At 36.3% G+C, this 24,700-nt stretch overlaps 3 protein-coding genes and 1 long non-coding RNA gene across 6 annotated transcripts; 2 read left to right on the top strand and 2 right to left on the bottom strand.

The window, feature by feature from the left end:
* Window positions 1–7,214, top strand: LOC107648038 (26S proteasome regulatory subunit 4 homolog A). 2 transcript variants are annotated; one of them, XM_088489571.1, is made up of 7 exons: window positions 1–77; window positions 3,731–4,330; window positions 4,840–5,085; window positions 5,311–5,480; window positions 6,094–6,310; window positions 6,444–6,584; window positions 6,911–7,214. In XM_088489571.1, the coding sequence occupies exons 2-7, from the start codon at window positions 3,848–3,850 to the stop codon at window positions 6,992–6,994; spliced, it is 1,341 nt and encodes a 446-aa protein (XP_088345697.1). In that variant the 5' UTR covers window positions 1–77; window positions 3,731–3,847; the 3' UTR covers window positions 6,995–7,214. The 2 variants fall into 2 exon arrangements, with proteins under 2 accessions (XP_088345697.1, XP_088345696.1); XM_088489570.1 differs by lacking the exon at window positions 1–77 and having other exon boundaries at window positions 3,746–4,330; window positions 6,444–6,764; window positions 6,819–7,214.
* LOC148554961 (uncharacterized) lies at window positions 796–1,529 on the top strand. Its single transcript, XR_015885960.1, has 3 exons — window positions 796–851; window positions 1,392–1,426; window positions 1,508–1,529. It is a non-coding gene; the product is annotated as an uncharacterized LOC148554961 (long non-coding RNA).
* A 77-nt stretch (window positions 7,215–7,291) lies between the features above and the next one.
* LOC107648037 (uncharacterized) lies at window positions 7,292–11,948 on the bottom strand. 2 transcript variants are annotated; one of them, XM_016352065.3, is made up of 4 exons: window positions 11,691–11,948; window positions 8,859–9,542; window positions 8,468–8,705; window positions 7,292–8,352 (listed from the first exon to the last, which is right to left on the bottom strand). In XM_016352065.3, the coding sequence occupies exons 2-4, from the start codon at window positions 9,483–9,485 to the stop codon at window positions 7,409–7,411; spliced, it is 1,809 nt and encodes a 602-aa protein (XP_016207551.1). In that variant the 5' UTR covers window positions 9,486–9,542; window positions 11,691–11,948; the 3' UTR covers window positions 7,292–7,408. The 2 variants fall into 2 exon arrangements, with proteins under 2 accessions (XP_016207551.1, XP_020959981.1); XM_021104322.2 differs by having other exon boundaries at window positions 7,292–8,340.
* A 5,613-nt stretch (window positions 11,949–17,561) lies between these two features.
* On the bottom strand, window positions 17,562–22,528 carry LOC148554960 (uncharacterized). The gene is made up of 2 exons (XM_088490567.1): window positions 21,792–22,528; window positions 17,562–17,643 (listed from the first exon to the last, which is right to left on the bottom strand). Exons 1-2 carry the CDS (start codon window positions 22,526–22,528, stop codon window positions 17,562–17,564), a joined length of 819 nt encoding a protein of 272 aa, XP_088346693.1.
* Between the last annotated feature and the right edge of the window lie 2,172 nt (window positions 22,529–24,700).

The raw sequence follows: 24,700 nt of genomic DNA, 5'->3' as shown, positions 1-24,700 counted from the left end.
ATTCGATATTTATTGGAGGATAAAAATAAAACTTACTTAAGAGGGTCGTGCAAAAAAAAAAAAAAGACGAGCTGAAAGCCTGAAATAGGGGTGTTCATGGCCCAGCTCGGCCCCGAACCTTTTAGGGGCTAAGTTGGTGTATTTTACTGGGTCTAGGGCCCGGTAAGGGTCTCAAAAATAGACCCGGTCATTATTTCGGGTCAGGTCGGGGCCATAGCTCGGGTCACCCAAACTCGGCCCGGTGGCCCGGTCATCATAACACAATTAATATTTTGTGTTATTAGTGATGGATGATGACTATTCTTATGTGAAATTTAAATATTGTAAACCTTAATATTTTGTGTTATTAGTCATTATAAGACTATAAGTTAATGTTTTATGTTTAAAATGCATAAGACTTTGGACTAATGCATAATATTATGTTATTTATATTTATTTAAATATTTGGTATTATTAGACAATATTAGTATTGATTGTAGTTATGCTTTAATTTTAGGAAAGGGTTGGTTCTTTTTATATTTTTCGGGCCTGCTACACATACAAGCAAAATGGCCCTACAAGTTTTACATGTTCCCATCCCACACTTCATTCACACGCGCACTCATCTCTCTTTCAATGGAACGTAAACTACACGCGCCCCACTCAACGGTTGCTCTTCGCAAAATAGCGCTCCTTAATGGCGCACTCTTCCACTTCTCCAAGCCCTTCGAAGAAAACACAAACCGTCCGTTTTCGAGCAACATTCCAAACTGTAGAGATAGGACTCGTCGCGAAGATTAGAACTCTCCATCAACACAACATAGAACTCTCGATCAACAATCTCCAGAAAAAACGAAGTTATAATACTCAAGGTATGTTACGTTACTATTTTACTCATATTGTATATTTTCCACATTTCGAAAACGAAGAACTAGGTTTTACTGTTCTTCTACGTTCTTCTAGGTTTTACTGTTCTTCTTGTTCTAGGTCTCATTTTACAGTTTTTAATGTTCTACTTGTTCTAGGTTTTACTGTTATTCTTGCTTCTAGGTTATTCTGTTCTTCTTAGTTGTTCTAGGTGTTACTGTTCTTGTTGTTATAGTTCTTCTGGTAACTGATTTTTGGGAGTATATTGCGTGATTTGGTGGGTGTATATTGAGTATTTTGTTGGGTGTATATAGCATAATTTGTTGGGTGTATATTTCTGAACTGATATACTGTAATATAGTCAACAGTTGCAACTGTTCTAATATTTGCTTGTCCATGGGTGTATATTGCTTGACCTTGTAATGTTGCTTGACCTTGTATATTAATGCATGTTTGAGTGATATCTGACTGATATCTATGGGTGTATCTGACTCATATCTATGGGTGTATCTTAATGATATCTATGGGTGTATTTTTCATTTCAGAAAAAATGGCAGGCAGAAACCAAGCTGAAAAAAATGTAAGAACAAATATATGTCTTAGATGAAATCAGTTTTATATAAGAGAAATATATCTGACTATAATTTTGCTTTGTTTACAGCAAATCAAAGACCTTAAGTGTGCAACACATTTGTTAAGTGAGAAATTCAGAAACATGAGCGAGGAGAAGAAAATAATTGTTAGGGATTTGAGATTTGGTGGCCTGATGCACATCCCGCCGCTAAGGGTGCATCACCAAATTGTCAGATAGATTCTAAGGATATTGACACTGATTAATGTAAATGTTATATAGTCCTGTAACAAATTGAACACATGCTGTAAAAATTTTCCAATTATAATCCAGTTTATTGTAAAATTTCTTTCAATAATTAAACTCTCTCTACTGTATTCAAAATGTATGAATTACAGGTACTATAATATGAAGAAAAACATCAAACCAAATATACACCCATAACCTGCCATTTTTTACACCTAAAGAAAGTTGAATATACACCCAAAAATCTATCCCTCTGATGCTTTATCCCTAAAACCCTGAACCCTAAACACTTAAAACCTAAACCTTAACCCCTAACCCGTAAACCCTAAAACTTAAACCGTAAACCCTAAAACCCTAAACCCTAATACCTAAAACCCTTAAACCGTTGTAAAAAAAAACAAACAGTATTTTATAACATAAAAACAAGATTCTGAAGTATATATATGTATATATATGTAAAATGTGAAATACAATAAAATTCAGAAATACACCCAAAAGAACACTACTTTTACACCTAAAAGAATGCATGCTCTCGCTCCTTTGTGTGCTTCTCATCCCTGTCCAGAAGTGGTGATCCAGATAGATTGGAATCCATATATGACGGTCTTCATAGAGATCTGTAGAATATACCCAAACACAGACTATAAATACACCCGAAAAAAAAAATAAATTTACACCTCTGCTGCAGATTTTAAACAAACATTACCTGAAAGCCACTTGTTGTCCACAAGACCAAAATTCAGCAGAAAATCATTCTAATTCCTATCAAATGAGTCTTTAAGCACACCCACGCTTCTCGCACTTCTCTCATAATGTAATTCCTCACATCCTTTTCAATAAAATTTAACTCGCGATGACCCCTGGCAGCCGCAACAAATGATTGGTAAATTTTGCTTGGTCTAATACCAGCCTCCTCGTTATTCTCTATTGTACGACGAATGGACATGTTTAGTTTCCTGTGCTGTTTGAGATATTTTAGATTTCCATTTTCCCTCTCTGCTACATGTAATCAATTGATTCTTAATCTCGTTTTCCTTCCTATTTGTGCTCCGAACTCTTGTAGAAAATCCTGCAGCCTTGGCGTAGTTCCTGTAAACTTTTCTAGCATCTTCAAGGGTGGTAAAGGTCATTCCAACCTTGGGAACAAACTGGTCATCAACAAAGAGAGGCTGCAGAATACACCATGTCAAAAACAAAAAATACACCCAATCATGTCTGATCTAATACACCCGAACGACAACAACTCAACTAAAATAACAAAAAAGCCATAAACTGTAAATACACCCACACTTCCCCCAAAAATACACCCAAAAAAATTCTGATCTACACCCGAGCGTCTGCTATAAATTGCAGATAATTAATCAAAACTAATACATTAGATTCAATCCACATATTTATGTTCACGCGTTAGTTTCACGGTCAATGTTCACAAAACGAGGTTGAATCATCCATTATCTTCAAAACGAGTTCAAACTTTGATTTCAGAAACCAGAAAATCGAAAAGAAAACGAAGTTGGAGTTACAGAGAGAGGAACTAACGTCAATGACGAAGACAAACCAGTGAGGAAGGAGGAGAAAAGAACGATCGAAAAAGAAGGGGAAGACGCGCGAGAAGAAGAACGAGCAAATGTGGAAAGAAGGAGAACGAAGAAGGAAACAAATCTTTTAAATTTGGTAGTTATATATAGCGCGTGTAAGGGACGTAGCACTTGCAGCGTGTTTTAGGGGGTTAGGGATTAATTGACTTGTAATGCTTACAAGCCCTAATCGCTTGTATGTAGAGCTTTTCCGTATATTTTTTTAAGTGAATTTTACCATGTCAAATAATAGTTAGAGTTTTGGAAATTTGAATATTTTCACATGCTAGCTTACAAGAAGATAATGTAAACAGTCCGATTTTCACCCGATTTTTACCCAATATAATCGTGGCCCAAAAATGTATAAGTTTTATCGGATTTAGGAGCGAGTTCGAGTCTAACAAATAGGTCCGGTATATATTTCAGATCAGATCTAGATCAAATCAAACCTAATTTCACCGGACGATGAAGACGCCTGGCCTAAACTAAGAGGAGTGTGTGACCGAAAAAAAAAAAAACACTAAGAGTAGTGCAACACTTTCTTTCTCTCACTATCTTCACATTCACACTTTCTCTCTCTACACTTTTTCCCCAAAACTCACCGATCATGGGTCAGGGAACTCCGGGCGGTCTCAACCGGCAGGGCATGCCGGGGGACAGGAAGCCAGACAGCGGCGACAAGAAGGACAAGAAGTTCGAGCCGGCGGCGCCGCCAGCTCGCGTTGGCAGGAAACAGCGGAAGCAGAAGGGGCCCGAGGCGGCGGCGCGGCTTCCGACGGTGACGCCGGTTTCGAAGTGCAAGCTGAGGCTGCTGAAGCTGGAGAGGATTAAGGACTACCTTCTGATGGAGGAGGAGTTCGTGGCCAACCAGGAGCGACTGAAGCCGCAAGAGGAGAAGGCCGAAGAGGACCGATCCAAGGTCGATGACCTTCGCGGTTCGCCCATGTCCGTCGGAAACTTGGAGGAGCTCATCGATGAGAATCATGCAATCGTTTCGTCATCGGTTGGCCCTGAGTACTATGTTGGAATCTTGTCTTTTGTCGATAAGGATCAGCTTGAACCCGGTTGCGCCATCTTGATGCATAACAAGGTAGGGTTTTGTTTCTCTTAGTTTATTACTTTTTATATGATGTTTATTTGTGCTTTATTTGTTGAGGTTTGATTGAGTGATGGAAGAAATTAGGGTTTGGTGTTTGGATTGTGTGGATATGATAAAACCTTTCCAGACTTAAAAGTACTAATATGTTCATGGAAAATGCTGCTTGTTGAATCATTAATGCACAATTACACAATTTTGGGAGGTATTATTAGTTTTAAAAAAATTGTTAGTGTCTTTTTACCTCGTAACAGTTCATACCACAGGGACAGATGTGTATAGTTTCTAGTATCTTTAATCAGCAAGACTCGATTAAATCACCAACAAAGATGATATAAATTCTGAATAACTAGCAGGGGAAAGTAATGTTCGGAGTAATGTAGGCATTGGCAGGATGGTTGTTTGTGAAAATGAATTAGAATAAGTCTTTGCTTCTTATATGGTTGATATAGTTAAATGCTGGTGATACAATGATTATCCTAACATGTTTGCCATTTTATCAGGTTCTATCTGTTGTTGGGCTTCTTCAAGATGAAGTTGATCCAATGGTCTCAGTCATGAAGGTTGAGAAAGCTCCTTTGGAATCCTACGCTGACATTGGTGGTTTAGATGCCCAGATACAGGAAATTAAAGAAGCAGTTGAGCTTCCTCTCACACATCCTGAACTGTACGAAGACATCGGTATCAAACCACCTAAGGGGGTCATTTTATATGGAGAACCTGGAACTGGAAAGACCTTGCTTGCAAAGGTGGCCATTTATCTTTGTTTCTTATTGGGTCACTGAGATAGAATTAACTCTATAACTCAGTTAAAAAGTAATAGTTTCATTTGTTGAATACCAACTAATCTATGTCTTATTGTCTTACCTTTCCCCTACACTTCCCACCCCTCTCTTTTTTTCTTCTTTCTTCCTTTCTGCACAAGTGCCATGCATAGGCTGTTGGCTCTAACACGAAGTCTCTTCTTCTTTCAGGCTGTTGCAAACTCAACATCTGCAACATTTTTAAGAGTTGTTGGTAGTGAATTAATACAAAAATACTTGGGAGATGGTCCAAAACTTGTGAGGGAACTTTTCCGGGTAGCTGATGATCTCTCCCCTTCAATTGTCTTCATTGATGAAATTGATGCAGTTGGTACAAAGAGGTAATGATTGCACACCAACTTTATACCCCCCCTTCCCCCTCACTTTTTTTTTCCTTTTTTCTTTGGTTTTTTCTTGAGGGCGTTGGGTTTACATGGTGGATCTTCTTGGAATTATTTTCATCTTGTTAATATATATATATATATATATACACACACAATAGAAGAGAATACAGAAAATGGATCAGCCATTCTTGCATGATCCTCACATAGACACAGAAGGTATAGTTAAGTCATTAAAAGTTAGCTATGTAATAATGCACGCCATTCCCTTTGAGGATACTAAAAAGCCTACTCTATAAATATTGTTTTAGGGCAATTGCAACACACTGAATCCAACACACTCATTGTGCACAAGTTAGTTGACATAGCACTGAGTGTCCTGTTCTTCTCAAGCATATGATATTGTTAAACTGTTGATCCAATTAAAAACTGAAGTACAATTAAAAGCTTTACATTAACTCTTGGAGTCAATGACTGGTCAAATTTTATCTGTGTGTTTCTGGGGAAGATTGGGGGGAGGATATAAACTGGTGGAAGAGTATATTGTGGAGACCTGCTTATGACTCTTATCCTGCATTACCGTTGCTTATTAATATTTTAACACACTCTGCAGGTATGATGCTCACTCAGGTGGAGAACGCGAAATTCAAAGGACTATGTTGGAGCTTCTTAATCAGTTAGATGGTTTTGATTCAAGAGGAGATGTAAAGGTGATCCTTGCAACCAACAGAATTGAAAGCCTTGATCCAGCTCTATTGAGACCTGGTCGAATAGACAGGAAGATAGAGTTTCCCCTCCCTGACATCAAAACCAGGAGACGCATTTTCCAGGTAGGCATGATGACTAATTTTGTGATAGCAACAACCGAAATGCTGTTTCTGATGATTCCATGTTATATATATCTTAATAGGCATATTTTGCTTAATCACATGACTAAAAGGTCTTCTACTGGTTTTCATGTAGATACACACATCAAGGATGACATTAGCTGATGATGTGAACTTAGAAGAATTTGTTATGACTAAGGATGAGTTTTCAGGGGCTGATATAAAAGCAATATGCACTGAAGCTGGCTTACTTGCTCTACGAGAGCGCCGAATGAAGGTTCGAATCATATTCTTTCATGTTTTCAGTTATTGGTTAAAACAATGCAATTCTGTAAAAAATTTAGGGAATGGTACTTATCGTTCGGACCTCTGCGATTTCCATACCCTGTATATCTCCTGTTTGGAAACAAACAAGGTCAAATTAGAATTTAGCAAAATATTGATTTCGACCTATGTGGTGGAGGTTTACCTTGGTGTATTTTGAAGTACCAAAGTTGTGTTTATGTGCAAGATGATTGATCATTTCATTCCAGTTGTAACGTGTACATGATTTTGTGTGAAATTTGTTGAATTATTTGGATGCCATTGTCTATGGTTTTGTAGGTGACACATGCCGACTTTAAGAAGGCAAAGGATAAAGTGATGTTCAAGAAGAAAGAAGGGGTGCCAGAAGGACTGTATATGTAAAATATCTTCCTCAATTTCTCTGATTTCTGTCGTTGGTTATGGTCGTTCTTCTTTATGTTGTGTGAACGATGTTTATTCGCTTGTATCGTAAATTAGAGCTTTCAGGGATTACGATCTGAACTACAATTCAACATAGTTTCCGTTTATCATTTAAAAGACGAGGGATCATTTTTCATAATCCTTGTTATAATATCCAGAAAGTACTTTGAGCAGTCTTAAATTCACCTCGTTGCCCTAAAGCTTATTTTTGTAGTGACGCTGATAGCACCAAAGAGGCTTATTACCTTCGACGCATGAGAATGATATGTTTTAGGTTGGCACATAAATATTAACTAAAAAAAGTGAAAGAACCTGAGAAGTGCCATGTAATACATTAGAAAATAGATGTGCATGTTTTGACAATAACTAGCTTAATTAGATGCCACTATGTGAGTGCGCATTTGTAGTATTCCGAGTAGTAGTTGTTGAGGGAGTGGAGGACGACCTTCTTGATCTAAGCCAAAGAATGAACCTTATTATCTGAAAGATGCCAATAACAAAAAGCAAGAAACCCCATAAACCGACCAACAAATACCCGAGACTCCTAAGCCTATGATAAATATGATCAGGGCTGGTCATTCCCAGGGCCCACATGTATGTTAGCAGCATGCAGGACGCAGAAGCCACCATCAGGAATGTCATAATCCACTTCATAGCTACATTGTTAAGTGGAAACCCGCTTATGATTAACAAGAGCGCACACAGAGAGGAAAAGAATGAAGCAGAGTTGAAGAAGATGAATTTAATATAATCTGGTGATTGAGCATAACCTAGAACCACCGTTCCGGCTTCGCAGTAACCATATCTGTTGCATTGGTAGCCGCCATCGTGTGTGTCTGCTGACCATACTCCTCCTGGTGGGCTTAGAACTGATTGGAATGTTATGGTTGCGATGACGGTTGTTGCTACCATGAGTTGACTGCTGTCCATCCAGTTGATTTGGCTTATCAGGTATTTTTTGCAGAAATGCTCAACCCGGCTACTCCATCTGCTGTTCTTATCATCTTGTGGTGTTATTTCTGTTGACGAGGGGGGTGGTGGCGGTGAAGGATGATTATTGTTACCTACCGAGGATGGTGCTGATTGTGATCGACGAATGTTGTTTTGCTGTGGCAGTTGTGGTGGTTGCTGTTGAGGCGCCATGCTTGACAAGGGCAGAGGTTGTTCCACATGAGTATCTGCTGATTGTGCTGGAGCGATGTTGCTTTCTTGAGGTTGTGATGACTCTGAAGGTTGTCCTGTGCTTGATCGCAGTGGCAGGTGTGGTTGTGGTTGAAGATCCATGCTTGCCAACATCTGTGGTTGTTCTGCAGGAGTATCTATTAGAGATTTAGATATACTATTGTTAATTTCGAGAAAGAGCCACACATAAATAACTATAGGGTATTTTCTTAACTTTATCAGAACGTCAGAGTCATTTTTTCTGAATACTACCTATGCTTCCTTCTGATGAGGATGAGTGTGCATTATCAATGTCTGTTGATGAGGGTTCTGATTCTTGTACAACAAGCGTATTGGAAGAGCTTTCAAAGAGTGCTCCTGCTCTGGTTAAAAGTTGGTTAATTCTAAGGGCATAGGAGTGCACCATGTCCAAAGCTGATAAATTTCCAACTTCATTCAAGGCACTTATTGCTGGACTCATTTCCGATACCGAAAGCAAGTATTCAATGCTCTGCAAAACTTGTAATATTTTACTAACATTGATAATCATTCATTTTCTACATAAAAGGGCACCAAAATTATTGTGTTATTACCATTAAGTAACAACGTATACTCTATTATCAACTTTCAAATGAGTAATTATTAACTTATTGGTTAGTAGTACCTTAAATTGCCTGTTCTTCACAGCTAAATGCAAAACAGTGTTACCGTCTTTGTCCTTGGCACACAAAATTTGGTGGTTGTCTTCTGCAGCTTCAAGTCTCATTGTTTCAACCAAGAATTTCAAGGCCTCAAGATGGTTAAACCGAACACACAAATGCAGAACGGAGCTATCATCAGTCACAATCCTCTCTTTAACGGACTCCGGCCTTGCCCTTACCAGCTCCTCAACTGCTGCCGCGTGTCCCCTCATCGCGGCGAAGTGGAGAGGAATCATGTCATCGTTGTCTCTAACCATGCAAGCTTCTTGGTTTATCTGCAACAAAATCTTCACAACCTCCACGTGCCCTTTAGCGGAAGCAAGATGAAGAGGGCACCGTCCTTCTGAGTTCACCTCGACGGCGAAAGCAGGGTTGTTTTCTAGAAGGATCTTGCAGAAATCTTGGTGTCCAAGCAATGAGGCTATGTGTAATGGGGTTTCATGAAAGGGATAGAGTGAAACCCTAAAGAGAATGAGAGGATCCCTTTGGATCAGTGCTTTTAAGGTCATTACACATCCTTTTATTGATGCTTCATAAAGTTCTCTCATTGCATTGTCTTGTAGATTTGAATCTGCTTTCAAAACCTCCATTCTTTTTGTAATAATGTTGGGTGCAATGTGATCATCAATGTAGTTACTTTTAGTGTCCTGAAACAGTATATATAATCGATCAGTGAAATCATCGAACAGAACGATACTAACAAGATCCAAGTGTTATTATAATTTAAGCTTTGTTTATTTGTGTTACAAGAACCATATAGGCAACTATATAAATATAAGGCAAATTACATTTTCTAGCTAGTTATTATTTATATTACACCTAATTATGAATTTCGATATTAAAAAATAGCTTTAATTACTCTTTTGGTCTTTACCAAATTTTTAATTAGATTCTTATCTTTTTTTCCCTTTCAATTGGATCTCTATACTGCTTTTAGTTTTATAATTAAGTTTTTCTTAGTCTAAATATTAGAGTTAACTGAATATTTTTTCACAAATTGAAGGTATTCATAATTAAAAACCTAACTAGATCCTTGACCTTATGTATTTTGAGAAAAATATTTGTTAATTTTAACGTTTTTGATATAAAGACCCAATCAAAAAAAAAATTATAGAAACCTAATTAAAAATTTAATAAAATTATAGGAACCAACCTATGATGCACGGACACTGACGCGGACACGGGACACGACACGACACGACACGGGATACGCCAACATGTGAATTTTAAAATTTTATAAGACACGGGGACACGCATACATATAAAATATAAAGTATTTTTTAGATAAATTGTAATGATATTTTGATATTTTATTGATATTAAAATAATTTAATTTTTAATTATTTTTAATGTCTTATTTTAATTATATCAAGTATTTAAAATATTTTTTGTTTTAATAAATAATAATATATACTATATCTAAATTTATTTCAAAAATATATGTTAAGAATAAGACTAGACACGCTGACACGTGATGATATTTATGTGTGTCCAAGTGTGTCCGGAGAAAATTTTTTTATTTTTTATTAACACACGGTTCGACATGCAGATACGGTAACTCAGCGAAGTGTCCGTGTTTCATACCAATAAATAATTAAATCTTTAAAATACACTTTTTAGTATTTTAAGAACCTTTCAATAATTTGAAACTATGTTATAATTTTAAATTGGCTTGGTAACCAGTGGCGGAATTTGAAACAAAATTTTAGAGGGGTAAAAAATTTAACATAAAAATTTAATAATAATATTTATATTAAAATAAAATTTATAAATATAATTATTTTTTAAGTTTGTTACTAATAAGATAATAAATAAATAATTCTACAGATAAAAAATATAAAATAATTTATAATGATACTCTTCAAATTTTTAATGACTTGAAATCTTCAATAATTGAATTAGAACTAAATCTTTTAGTAATTTGTAATATTTATTGAATTTTTTTTATCAATTTATACAAATACAATAAATATCAATACTTATTGAATATTCTAATATTTTTTATCATATAAAAAATTAAATTAAATAAACAGTAAAATATAAAATAATATTAAATTAAATAAATAAAAAATACTTAATTTTTTATATTTAAACTCGAAGGTAAAAGGGGTGTTGCTTGTTGAATAGAAAGTTAATATTTAAAACTAAAAATTATTGTGCAATAAAAGCAAGAGATGAAGATTGAACATGAGTGCTTTAAATCATAATAAATTATTTGAGTCAATTAAACTATTTTTTATTTTTTTAAAAAAATATTACTAATTTTTCTTATAAAAAAATTTGAAAAACTATACCCTATTGTCTCAATTAAGCTTCGCCCTGTTGGTAACCAAATCGACCCAAATGGAAGGGAAGAACAAATTAGACATAAATTCTTAGAAATAATTGTTTGGTCATATCCTAATTCGATCTAGAGATGATATGTATGAAATATATAAATAGGAATGACAATACAATTTGTATCGTAGATACTTATGGCACTCCTACTTAGTCGGGTCGAATAATTATCCGACTTAATTAAGATGGGTTTTGAGTAGGATGGATTTTCGGATTTCGAATAAGATTGATTTTTGTTCAAGGTGGCGCGGGATCTAATGACCCATCTATATGCCACCATTTCTTGGATTACTATTTATTAGTAGCTAACCCTACATTGACACTAATCAATATCATTACCAAACAGCCCACAAATTAATACTATCTTCCAATTGGATTATGCTTCCATATTAAATGGTCAGATATAACTGATGTGAATAAAAATAATTGAAGAATTGGTGTGTGCATCATTATAGTACCTTGATTTATTTGAAGTCTCGCCGCTAATGCAGAAGTGTTACCATCTTTATCAATACCATAACCAGAGCTTTCATCACTAACTTAGTGTGTTCTTCAGCTGAAGCAAGATGAAGAGGATAACGTCCTTGTTCTGAGTCAACATAACTCCAGATTTCCAAGCACAGCGGCTGTGTGTAATGGGATTTCCCCGAACAAAGAATGAAAATGAAAATGGTCGTCAAATTAAAATAGCATGTTTCAGTGTGTAAGGTGCTTAAGCCACCATTATTGTTATTCAGTGATGCTTGATAGAATGCCTTCCTTGCATTAATATTTAATTCTTCTGTCTCCATTAAAGGAATTAATTAATGTTGATGTTAATATCAATTTAGATAGTTGGTCTGTTGTTAACTTTCATCAGTATTGATTATATATAATCACAAATCTGAGGACCAGCCACTCACGGGTTTTTATTCTTTTAAATAATAAAAAAGAGAATACTTCAAAAAAAAAAAAAAAATGAAACGTTTTTTGGAATTATTGTTTTTTTTTTATTTAAAAAAAAAAACCCCACTCACGCGTTTGAAGAAAAACGAAGCCAGGTTTGAAACGGTCCTCGGAGTAATATATGAATTTATTTGGGGAAATGTTAGAGGGTGATCGAATTTATTATTTTTGGTCCGTTAGTTATTGTTTGAGTTTGAAAAATTAATAATATTTTTATGACGACAAATATTTAGGTTTGCGTTAAAGCCTAAATATATTTGTGATGTGTGTGAATGATTTGTAGATCCAAATAATTTACAACAAAAAAGAACTCAAGTTAAATGGAAGCATTCTCTTTTAATTTGCACCAACTATTGCTCCAATGGTGTTGATCAAAAATCAAAAAAGAAAAAACAACATTTGTAAACAAATAAAGTATCTCATAGGAAGGTTATCAGGTGTACTGGAAATACCGGTGTTTCAGTTATTTTAACCATTGATCTGAATTATAAAAAAAATATATAATATATATTAATTAAGATCAACAGTTAAAATAACTGAAACACCTATATTTCCAAGTACACCTGATAACTTTCCTATCTCATATTAGGGTTCAACAAAATGAAAAAGGTGATCTTTAACATCAAATATTAAAAAAGAAAAAAAATTTTTCTTATACTGAAATTGCAAGAAAAGATCAAATCAAATGTTCATTACAAGTAAATTACCTCTTTTCAGTTTTATTTATATGCAATCAATTTAGCTTGTATTTAGCTTGTTGAAGCTACTCTTTTCAATGTTGCTCAATTTGAAAAAGAATAAGAGAAAGGAGTTCATCCTCTTTGTTTCAAATCAAGGACTGAGAACAAGTTTTAGAGCCAAAACTAAGATTATTGGTGAATATTATTGATGGAAGAAAAAAAAAAAGGAAGAAAGAGAAGAAGAGACTAGAACGGAACCAAGCCAATTCTATAACCATGAATTGTTGCTGCAATTGCTTCATCGTCTGCGTCATTGTTTTGAACTCATTAGGAGAAGAGGTACTACAAGAAAATGGTGAATACCGTCGAATTTATTGTCATATTTAGCGACGGACGTTACCATCGGATTTAACGGTGGATTTTTTATGTTTACGAGTGAAAATTCATCCCTCGAATAATTACTGTCAAATTTAAAATAATGCCGCTAAATCCGACGGTAACATGATTTAGTAAAACGCGTCGTTTAGGCCACGACGAACACCTTACCATTAGTTTTTTTCGCCAGTAAATCCGACGGTAAATTTGGGATAAAATTCAAACGCGAAATCCTTCTCTCTCTCTCTCTCTCTCTCTCTCTCTCTCTCTCTCTCTCTCTCTCTCTCTCTCTCTCTCTCTCTCTCTCTCTCTCTCTCAAGTATCTCCCTCTGGTCCATTGAAGAAGGGTGCGCCGCCGCCACCTTGAGTTGTCATCGCCATTGCTAAGCCACATTGTCGTCGCAGATCGTTGTCGTTATTGTTGCTGGAGTCTCGGTGGAAAGCTACCGTCGTACCGCTGTTGTTGGTGTCTCTTGCCGTCGATCGGAGGTCGTCGCCTTGTCGCTATCACCACGATTGAGGTCCACCGCGCCAAGTAAGGTTGTTGTCTATTTTTTTTTTTTTGGGTTCTTTGTTATGTTATTAAACCCTAGTTTCATCACTGTAGGTTTCACTGTTGCCTCTGTCACCACCACGCTTTCACCATTTTGTAGTCACCATCAAAGGTAATTTTTTTTAGATTTTTTTATTTAGGATTTTATTAGGTATTTTATTAAATTATTGATTAAATTTTTTAAAGAAGTGTGTGATTAGGGTTTGTTATATTAATTTTTGTAATTAGAAATTAAATAATATTAGGTTAGGTAGGGTGTAATTTAGGATTTGTTTTGAGTTGATGGTGTTTTAATTTGGATGATTGTTAATTTTATGAGTTTATTGTTGTCTAAGTTAATTATTTTCTGAGTTAATTAGTATTGATTGTTGTTAATTATCTGAGTTAATTTTAGCTTGTTAATTTTTTAAATTAATTATTGATTTATTGTTGATTATTATTAATTTTCTAAGTTGATTGTAGTTAATTTTACTAAGTTTGTTACAATTTACTCATTTGAATATATGAACTTTGATTTGTTTGTTGATTATATTTATAGTTTGTGTGTTGATTATGTTTATAGTTTGCAATTGAAGGTGTACAGCCTGCTATTCCAGAAAATGCTCTTGTAGAGAGTAAATTTGTAATTAATTTTTTCAAATATTTTATTTTCTAGAGAGCTTCAACTATGCAATTTACTTAGACACCATGAGGTATCTTGTTTTTCATATCAAACCTTATGTAAGTTCATCTTTTCTGGATTTAGAGTATATGTTTATAGTGCTATTTTTTCTATACACGAGTAATTATTATTTTTCGTTTTTATTCTTAAACTTTGATGTGGGAACTTATTTGTAAAATTTTAACAAAAAATTATAGACAAATTATTATGAAAAATTTTAAAATTTTGAATTTTGTTAGTTTAAAAATGATTGAACTTAAACATTTAAAATTATATATTGATTTTTTAAACAAATTAAAAAAAAGAATTAAGATTACCGTCAGATTTACCGGGAAATAAATCCGATAGTAACAAGCTTTAGAATTTCGCCAATTAAAATTAATATCCACCGCTAATTTTGTTGGTGATTAGCGGCAGACGAAAAAATCCGCCGGTAAACAATTACCGACAAGGGTTTATGCCATCGGATTTATTCTGACGGTAAACATATTACCAGCATATTTTTTTTTGTAAATCCGATGGTATCCGATGATTTTTTGTAGTGAGAAAAAGTTCATAAATGCCAACTACAGAGGTGGACCGATCACACCAGGCTCAAATTTTGAAAGTTTTGCCCACATACAGAAGAGGATAAACGACAAAAATTGGAGTAAAGAGTGAAAATACATTGTTTAGATTTTCATAACATTTTGGCTATCCTTCTTTTCCTTCATGGTTATTCATTGAAATGTTCTACTTTTCAGTTTCATCATTTTATGTTTCATTTCAATGAAAAAGGTATAGTTGTGAAAAATCAATAAAAGTCATAAAGAGAAAAGGCAAGAGAGTTAGTTTGGAGAAAAACTAAAATTATGTCAATTTATTTTGTAATTTTTTCTATTTTGTTTTCTTGACTCTTGAGAGGCTTTTCTTGTTAAGTTGGGTGAGTACTTAGTGTTGAGAGTTTAGGGAATAAAACTAGCCAAATCAAGTTTTGTTAGAAGTTTGGTTTGTCTTTGATAGGAGTAGGTAGAATTCTTGGGAATTGGTGTTTGTATCTTTGATAAACATAGTAAAAATTCTACCATAGATATGATGGAGACTTGATATAGGTCACAGTGCAAAAGGTGGCTGAATCAGGATACATTATTATGTTATTTTTTCTTTTTTACTCAATTTTATTTCTATCGTTATAAGACAAAATGAAATTGTCTCATTCATAATAGACATTATAGACTGAACAACAACTAAGTTTCACATTACAAGAAAAAGGCCTATTGGCACACTTTTTTCTTGCCACGCTTTTAAAGCGTGCCCAAAAGTGGTCAATGGACACGCTTTTGCGAGGATGGCCACTGAAATGTGATTTGGCCATGTTTTTTTTGCCACGCTTTGAGAAAAATCGGTACGCTTTTGTGAGAGTGGCGATTGATTACTAATTTAGCAACACTTTTTTTTGCCACGCTTCAAAAGCGTGGCCATAGAAAAAAAGGCACGCTTTTAAAGCTTGGCTAGTTTGTCTTTATATGATCACATTTTAAAAGCGTGGCGATATCCTCTTATTAATTGGTTACCACAAAAAAGCGTACCCATAGAGTTCCCCAATTTTTTTTCCAAAGCCTTTAATTTTTTCCCAAGTTAAACACTTTAACCCTAAGCCCTCTATGTGATAACACTTCATCATCACCCAGCCGTCGAGCACACCCTCCCCAGCCCTCTCCAACCAGCTGCCTTTACTGCCAATGAGGACCCTCGCCACCCCATTGCGCTCTCTCCCAGCCCTTCATCTTCATCACTGCTATGAGAACCCTTGCACCCAGCCCTCTCTCCAAGCTCTCTGTTGCACCCTCTCTGTCGCAACCCTCGCACCCTCAACGCAAGTCTCCTCCTCAGATTCGCAACCTCACACCCTCTCTCGCAACCTTCCATTGGCGCTGCCCCGTCGGCGCTGCTCCGTTGGCGCTGGTCCTTTGGCGTGTCCTCCCTCAATCGGCACTGTCTATTGCTGCCTATCCCTCAGTCGGTGCTCAACCCTCGAGGTTTCTTTTATTTCTTTATTTAGACTCTGTCACTGCCACTGTTACTACCCACCATGTGTTTGATTAAATGTGTGTGAGCAATGCAGTGCATATTTGATGTTCACTATTTTGAGGAGCATCTCAATTCAATGCTGCTATTATGTGTGCTTCAATGGAATTTGATGTTAACTATTTTGAGCTTGAGTCTGTGTTCACTATTTGTGTTATTTCTTATTGCTATTATGTGTGCTTCAATGTAAATTTGACCCTAATTTTCTGCTTGTATATGACATAAATGGATGGTCCTCTGTACAAGTTGCTGCTGAAGAAGGAAAAGGCCCATGATATGGACATAAATTCAGTGCAATGGAGCCCTGGGGTAAGATTCTTGGACATTGCTTTAATGGAATCAACCAAAAGTGATTCTCTTTGGTATCTTTACTATTTTTATTATAATGGAATAGATTGTTGAGCATTTTGTCTCTATTTCTATTTCCTGTGTACATTTACTGAATTAATCAGATTGAGTTATTTGTGTTGGACACTTAATGCAGCTACCGCCAAAAAATAACCATGTGTGCACACTGGTCTGAGTGTAAAGTATTGTTGAGTATTCTATTCCTTGGAGTTGAACCATAACCATAAACATGTTTAATAACTGGGAAAAAAAATTGGTTTGAACCCAAGAAGCTAACGGATGGGAAGATTGAAGGATAGTCACTATTTTTATTGTTATGTGCTCAAATCCCATTTTCCAATGATGCTAGATGTGTGCTAAAGCCTTGTGGTGCCTCTTTCTTGCCCTTGTTTGAATGATACTGAAAAGTGATAACTCCTTACCCGCAATTTACTATGTGGTTCATTGCTGAAGCGATCTACATGCCAATCAAGAAAGGGGGCTAGGGAATGATCGGAGGAAGAGAGATAGTGAGGGAAATTTAAAAGAATAAATGTGCAATTTCAAACTGTTATATTATTTATAAATATTGAATTTATGAATTTTCCCTATATATTATGAATTAATTACCTTACTTAATTTAGATAAAACTTTTTTTTATTATGTACTTGTCTTCATTGATAGCAATTGGAACCTCAGCTTCTCGGCAGCTGCTTGTGCTTCATTTGCTGCTGAAGTTATCTGATGAAATAGTTTCAGAATTTGGCGAGTAGCCAACTTGTCCAGCAAGACTTGCAAGAGTGCTGAAATGAATGTGATGAGTGAAAATCGATTCCATACAAACTCACCGGCAAGTGCACCGGGTCGCATTAAGTAGTAAAACTCACAAAAGTGAGGTCGATCCCACAGGAATTGATGGATTGAGCAATTTTAGTTGGGTGATGAATTCAGTTAAGTAAACAATTGATGATTTGAGTGAAAGTTGATTAACAGAATATAAATTGCAAGAAATGTAAATAACTGAATCTTAAAGTGCAAGAAAATTAAATTGCAGAATCTAAATTGCCAGGAAACTTAAATTGCATGAATAATAAAGGGATTTGGGTGCTGGGAATTAAAACAGAATGTAAAGTACAGTAAATTAGGAAACTCTAAGGTGAAGAAATTCAAAGAAAGTGATTCATCAGGGATTGGAGATACTGTAATCCTCCCTATATCAATTTGGTCTCAACTCCTTTCTCAATCATTTGGTAGATATATGGCGGATTGAAATTGATTGGATCCCAATTTCTTGGCAATCCAACCTCTCTAATCACAATCAATCGTGCCAATTCCTTGATCTAATTGTCATGAGAAGAGGTTAAGTGCATATCTCTCATCCATAAGCCACACTAACTCTCAGGATCTCATTTCCTTTCGAATAGTGTTGATCAAGAGAGTAGTGAAGGATAGAGCTCAAATTCTAATGCAAGTGGTTCCCCTTCCGAGGCTCACACAAGCATTCAATTAAATTCAACCCCCTTCCGGAGTGGAGAATTCTAAATCAAAATAGAAGATATCCAATAGCTACTAAATTGAATTGAGAAGAAGAAGAATTTCATTGATTCATTGGAATTACAATAGAGCTCCTCCCCCTAATGAAATTGGGGTTTAGTTCATCATTGCTCTAGTACCAAAACAGAAAAGAAAAATTACAAAAGGAGAAGAACAGAAGGAAAAACAGAAAGCAAATAAAAACAGATCTCCCAATTCTCCAGAATTCCTAAAACAAAACTAAAAAGAAAAATAAAAGAAGGTAAAAAGAAGGTCCAAAAGAAGAGATCCTATTGAAATCAAATTTTCTCCTATTTATACACTTTCTAATTCAGTCATCAAGTACTTGGAGTGGGCATTTTGGCCTCTGATGAAGTGGGTCAGGATTGGTACTTGGTTGCAGCTTCCAGGGGAACGTAACGTTCTAAAAGAGAGCGCAGCGTTTATTTACCGACATGTACGCGTCTACTGCGCATGCACGTCCTTGCTTGCTAAATGCTCATCACACGTACACGTGCTTCGCGCCCATGCGTCGCTTCGCATTTTTACACATCCACACGTACGCGTCACATACGCGTAAATGTCATTGCCATCTTCAGCCTCCATCATGCTTGCGCGCACCATTCACGCGTGCGCGTCCTTGATAGCGTTCTTCAAATGAGCGCTACGTTCGCGCCATGAGCGCTCCCCACGCGTGCGCGTGGATGGCAAAATGTTGATTCCAAGCTTCCGCGCCACCCACGCGTTTGCGTGCTTCATCTCAGATGCTCCATCGATGCGTGTGGGTCATGTACGTGTGCGCGTTGGTTGCAGAACTTCAATTCCAGATTCAGATTTGCTCGAAAATGCTCATTAAGCTATCGTAGCGCTCTCTTTGCAAATGAGGGCCAATTATATCCACGTGTACGCGTGGGTCTTCCAGAATTTGTCTGCCACGTGTAAGCGTCCTGTACGCGTGCGCGTGGGTAGAGAGCATTGCGTTCTTCATTTGAGCGCAGCGTTACTCTTCACTGCATCTCTTTCTCTTCATTTTTTCACCTGAAATCAACCAAACATACAATCAAAGTCTCACCGAAATCCTAAGGTTTTGCATCATTTATAATAATCACCCAATTCTTGTATAAATCTCATGATTTTGTATAAAATTAATGATGTTTGATTGAATCAAGATGAACATGAAATTCCACTCCAATCACTTACTTATTGTGCAAGAAAGTGCATGAAACCTAATGAAAACAAATGAAAATTGCTAGTAAAACTAGCATAAGATGACTTGTCATCACAACACCAACCTTAAATCTTACTTGTCCCCAAGCAAGCACTAAAGCATGAGAGAAAGGAATGAAGACAGATAAGCATATATGTCCTTATTAGCAGGTGATTGAATCTGGTTCATGGGGTTTTATGCAGACAGAATGCAGCTCAATTATTATCAACTTCCAAATGTGAATTGCCTCTTTGAGTATTAACTAGAGTTGCTGCTATAAGACCTTATTCTTTATTGATCCTTGTTAGATTTTATTTCTTCCTTTTTGCTTTAGAAACTTATTTTTCAATTGTAGCTCAGTGTCAAGTGTTACAGCAGCTTTTTGGCTCAATTTTACTCAACAACTCTTCACTACAGGCACTTGGCTCACAATTCTTCTTAAAGACATTGATGCCCAACACCTCTTTGGGTTACTAAATGTCTTGTAATTAGGTTGCTCTTGATAGTGAATTTTCGGTTGATAATCCCGGATTAGTTAATCCAAGTTACCGAGTTTTAAAATACTCCTCAGAACCTGACAATCCAAGGAGATCCTAATACAAAGACACCACAGGCATGTGTCTTAAGGTCCAAACTATTGGTGTCTAGCTTTCTTATTGTTTCTTTCATTCTTGTTACCAATTCTTAGCTTTTCTTCCTTTCCTTTTTGCTCTCTTTTTTTTTCTAAGGATATTTATTAATTGAAGGTCCATAACAGCAACTAAGTTTATACTTGAAGGAGATATTCTACCTTGCAGCTTTTATTATTGAGCTTACCAACTAATCAAGCAATTACCACCACTGAACTTTATTATCATCCCTATCACATTGAATAATTACTTTCTGGTCAATCATTTTCTCTTATTTATGCAGAAGGGAACAAGACATGAATTCCAGTAAAGTGAGTGATGCATATGCAAACTATCATAACAATGCAGAACATGAAAACTTATTAAAAAACATAAAGATGCAGAACATATAAGCTCAAAATAATAAAAGTGCATAACATGAAAATTTGGAAGGCACATCATTTTTCAGATGTGCATCTTCCTTATTTACTAAGATTATGAATGGAACTCCACCACCTCTAATTTTTGTGCTCCTTTCCCTTGCTGGACTCTCCTTTCTTCTTTGGCTCCTGTTTTCTCTTCTTTTTTGTTTCTTGTTGTTCTTCAGCAGGGCTTCTCCGATCCCAAGACTGGTCTATCTAATCCCAGAGTCCAGCCCCCTTCAACCTTTGTTCCATTCTTTCTACATTTCTCTGGGCTCTTGCTCTTTAATTGTTTACAAATTCATGAAACTAGACAAATAGTTTAGAAAATGCAATTTAATAACTAGATATAGGAAATTGAAAATTTAGGCCACATGTTCCTTATACATGAATAACTAACCGTGCCACATGTAAGCATACATAGTTTTGGTGGACACTAAACTTGTTTTACATCAAATAATTCATGTGAAATTTTGATTTTTGTCACTGTTAGTTTATTCATTATAGGGAACATTTTATTTTCTATTTTAACAAAATAAATTCACAAAAATGATGCAAGACATGGTTTATCTTTTCATGAATTTGAGTCTTAGAGCAGATGTGACTTTCTTGAAATTCATGGCATATGTAGAACACCAAACTTAATGTTTGGCTATATACTTCAATGAATGAGTATATATCCTAAGATGGTTGTATGATCATCATGCTTAAAAAGCCATTTTAGAGTGCCTTTAGGCACACCAAACTTAGGAATCAGACATACGCTTTAAAATAATGTATGCAGCGATCAAATCTACCCATGAGAGCTTAAATTCATGCTAGAAGAACCATTAATTATTGACATTAAAACAAAAGCAAAAATACTAAATCATGGGTTGCCTCTAGCGCTCTTTTACTGTCACTAGCTTGACATTGATTCTTTGTTAGGGTGGCTGATGATTATGGTGCCTCATCTTGTCCCCTCTCACTGTGAACCTTTTTCTTGTGATTTGATGCACAATCTCTATATGTTCCAGCGAGAGTATTTTGTTGACAGTATAATAATCATCAGATTGTGGAAATGTCTCCAACTGTTGGTAGAGTTTCACTTTGTCTCCTTTTGAGAACCCTTCAGTTAGGATTTTCTTGTTTCTCCACCCTTTTGGAACCTTTTCTTGCTCTTCTTTCCTTCTTTTGGTGACCCTTCCTTCTTGGCAACAGGCTTTATGTCAGGAGCTTTCTTAACCTCTTTTTGCAATCCCTTCTCAGTCTTCTTATCCTTATGACCCTTTTGTTTTTCTTCAATGTCTGTCTTCTGCTCCAAGGGTGAGTTGATGAGTACCTCCTTGGGTTTTTCTTTCCAGTTTGAGTCTTCTTCCTCAATTCTCATGCAACCTTTCTTTTCAGCAGGATGATGCATCTCCTTAAAAACATTTAGAGTGATTTGCTCATCATGTGCTCTCAAAGTCATTTCTACTTTATCCACATCAATGATGGCCCTTGCTGTGGCTAGAAAAGGTCTTCCTAATATGATAGAATCACCTCCCTCTTCATCTAGATCCAAGATCACAAAATCCACTGGAAATATGAACTTGCCCACCTTGACTAAGAGATTCTCAACCACTCCATTAGGAATTACCATTGATCGATCAGCAAGTTGCAAGGTCATCCTTGTAGGCTTTACTTCTTCTATAGACAACCTTCTCATCATAGATAAAGGCATCAGATTGATACTTGATCCTAAATCACACAGTGCCTTATCAATGGACATATTGCCAATGGTACAAGGCAGAAAGAAGCTCCCAGGATATTTGAGTTTTGGTGGGAGACCTTTTTGAATCACTACACTGCACTCTTGGGTCAAGACCACTGTCTCCTTTTCATTCCAGCTTCTCTTCTTAATGATGAGCTCTTTGAGGAATTTGGCATACAAAGGCATCTGCTCCAATGCTTCAGCAAAGGGAATGTTGATTTCCAGCTTCTTAAAAACCTCCAGAAACTTGGAAAATTATTGGTCCTTGAGCTCTCTTTGTAATCTTTGAGGGTATGGTAGAGGTGGAATATATGGCTTCACTTCCTTCTTCTGTTCTTGTGGAGGCTCTGTCATGACATGTTTTCCCTTTTTTGAAGCCTGTGGCTCATCCTCTTTCTTCTTGGAATTCTCTTGATTCTTTTCCTCTGCTACCACTTCTTTCTTGCTATTAGCCTTATCATCCTCAAATGTTCTTTCACTCTTGAGTTGAATTGCTTTACATTTTTCTTTGGGATTTGGAATGGTATCACTTGGGAAAGAGTTGGTTGGCCTTTCAGCTTGTTGTTTGGACAATTGTCTAATTTGTCTTTCTATATTCCTCATTGAAGCTTCGTGATTCTTATTGGTCAGGGCTTGATCTTGTCTCGCCATCTCTTGATTCTTGATGAGCTTCTCCATCAATATCTCTAGATTAGAGATTCTCTGAGAGTCTGGATTTGATGATGGTTGTGTGAACTGAGATGGTTTTTGCTGGAAATTATTTGAATTAGTTGCAGGTATATTTTGTGGGTAGAATGTGGATGTGGAGAAGTTATTTTGGTGATTTTGTGAGTTGTTGTGGGGTTGGTGATATGTATTTTGTGAGTTTCTGTATTGGTTAGTGTTATTGGATGAGTGATTTTGGTTGTGTGTGTTGCGAGAGTTGTTGGAATTGTGGTTCTTTTGCCATGAATTCTGATTATCACCCCACCTCAAGTTGGGATGATTCTTCTATGATGGATCGTATGTATCCTCATGGAATTCATTCTGAGAGGAGCTTGAGGTGTTATGCATGTATTGGACTTGTTCTGGTTGCTGATCATAGTTGCTTTTCTTAAAAGCTTCTTCACTTTGGCTCCATCCAATTGAGGGTTGGCTTGCTGTGTTCACTGCAGCCACTTGAAGTCCATCAATTCTCTTTGTCATCAACTTCATTTGTTGCTGAATTTGTTGGTGCATCAACTTGTTCTGTGCCAAGATAGTATCCACTCCTTCTAGCTCCAACACACCCTTCTTTTGAACTGGTTGGCGTTGCCTCTGGTGAGCATAAAAGTATTGGTTATTGGTCACAGTGTCTATGAGATTCTGGGCTTCCTCAGTTGTCTTCATCAGTTGTAATGAGCCTCCTGCAGAGTAATCCAAGGACTCTTGAGCTTTTAGAGTCAACCCCTCATAAAAATTTTGAAGTCTGTCCCATTCACTAAACATCTCAGGTGGACATTCCTAATAAGAGATTTGTATCTTTCCCATGCCTCATACAGTGATTCTCTATCCAAGTGTTGATGCTTTCTTTGGGGAATGTCTCCAGCCATTGAGATACCTTGTCCCTCAAAGAAAATGAAAACAACAGCAACTTGTAAATATCCGGATGCACACCATTTGTCTTGACAGTTTCACATATTTTTAGGAAGACAGATAGGTGTTGATTTGGATCTCCAAGGGGGCCTCCTCTATAGGAACAATTGTTTTGCACCAAAGTGATAAGCTGAGGCTTCAATTCAAAGTTATTTGCATGAACATTAGGAGTGAGTATACTGCTCCCACAGTTTCTTGGATTGGGGAAGGTATATGATGCTAGAACTCTCCTTGGAGGCTGGCCATTGTTGTTGGCCACCTCTTTTGGTGGATTAGGGAGGTTACCCTCCATTTTTTGTTCTTCCTTTTCTGATTCTTCTTCTCCAATAACTCTCTTCCCTCTTGCTTCTCTTCTCAATCTCAAGAATGACCTCTCTGGCTCAGAATCAAAAGAGGTAGATGCACCTCTTCTTCCTCCTGGCATACAACACAAACAAACCAAAGGAAAACAAAAATAGAACACTCTATTGCTAGAGTTAAGTTAAAGTTAGTAGAAACAAAATCACAAACAGTTAATATGCTTAGCAAAAACAAGAAAAAAGTGCTTAATCTAGATTATCACCTACTTAATCATTGTCAATCTATATCAATCCTCGGCAACGGCACCAAAAACTTGATGAGGGAAAATCGATTCCACACAAACTCACCGGCAAGTACACCGGGTAGCATCAAGTAGTAAAACTCATAAAAGTGAGGTCGATACCATAGGGATTGATGGATTGAGCAATTTTAGTTGGATGATGA

Source organism: Arachis ipaensis, chromosome B6 (genome assembly GCF_059453495.1).
Source record: "Arachis ipaensis isolate K30076 ecotype BB chromosome B6, ASM5945349v1, whole genome shotgun sequence".
NCBI classification, from domain to species: Eukaryota; Viridiplantae; Streptophyta; class Magnoliopsida; order Fabales; family Fabaceae; genus Arachis; species Arachis ipaensis.
Note: the sequence above shows the minus strand (reverse complement) of the source record. Positions and strands in the feature narration are given on the sequence as shown.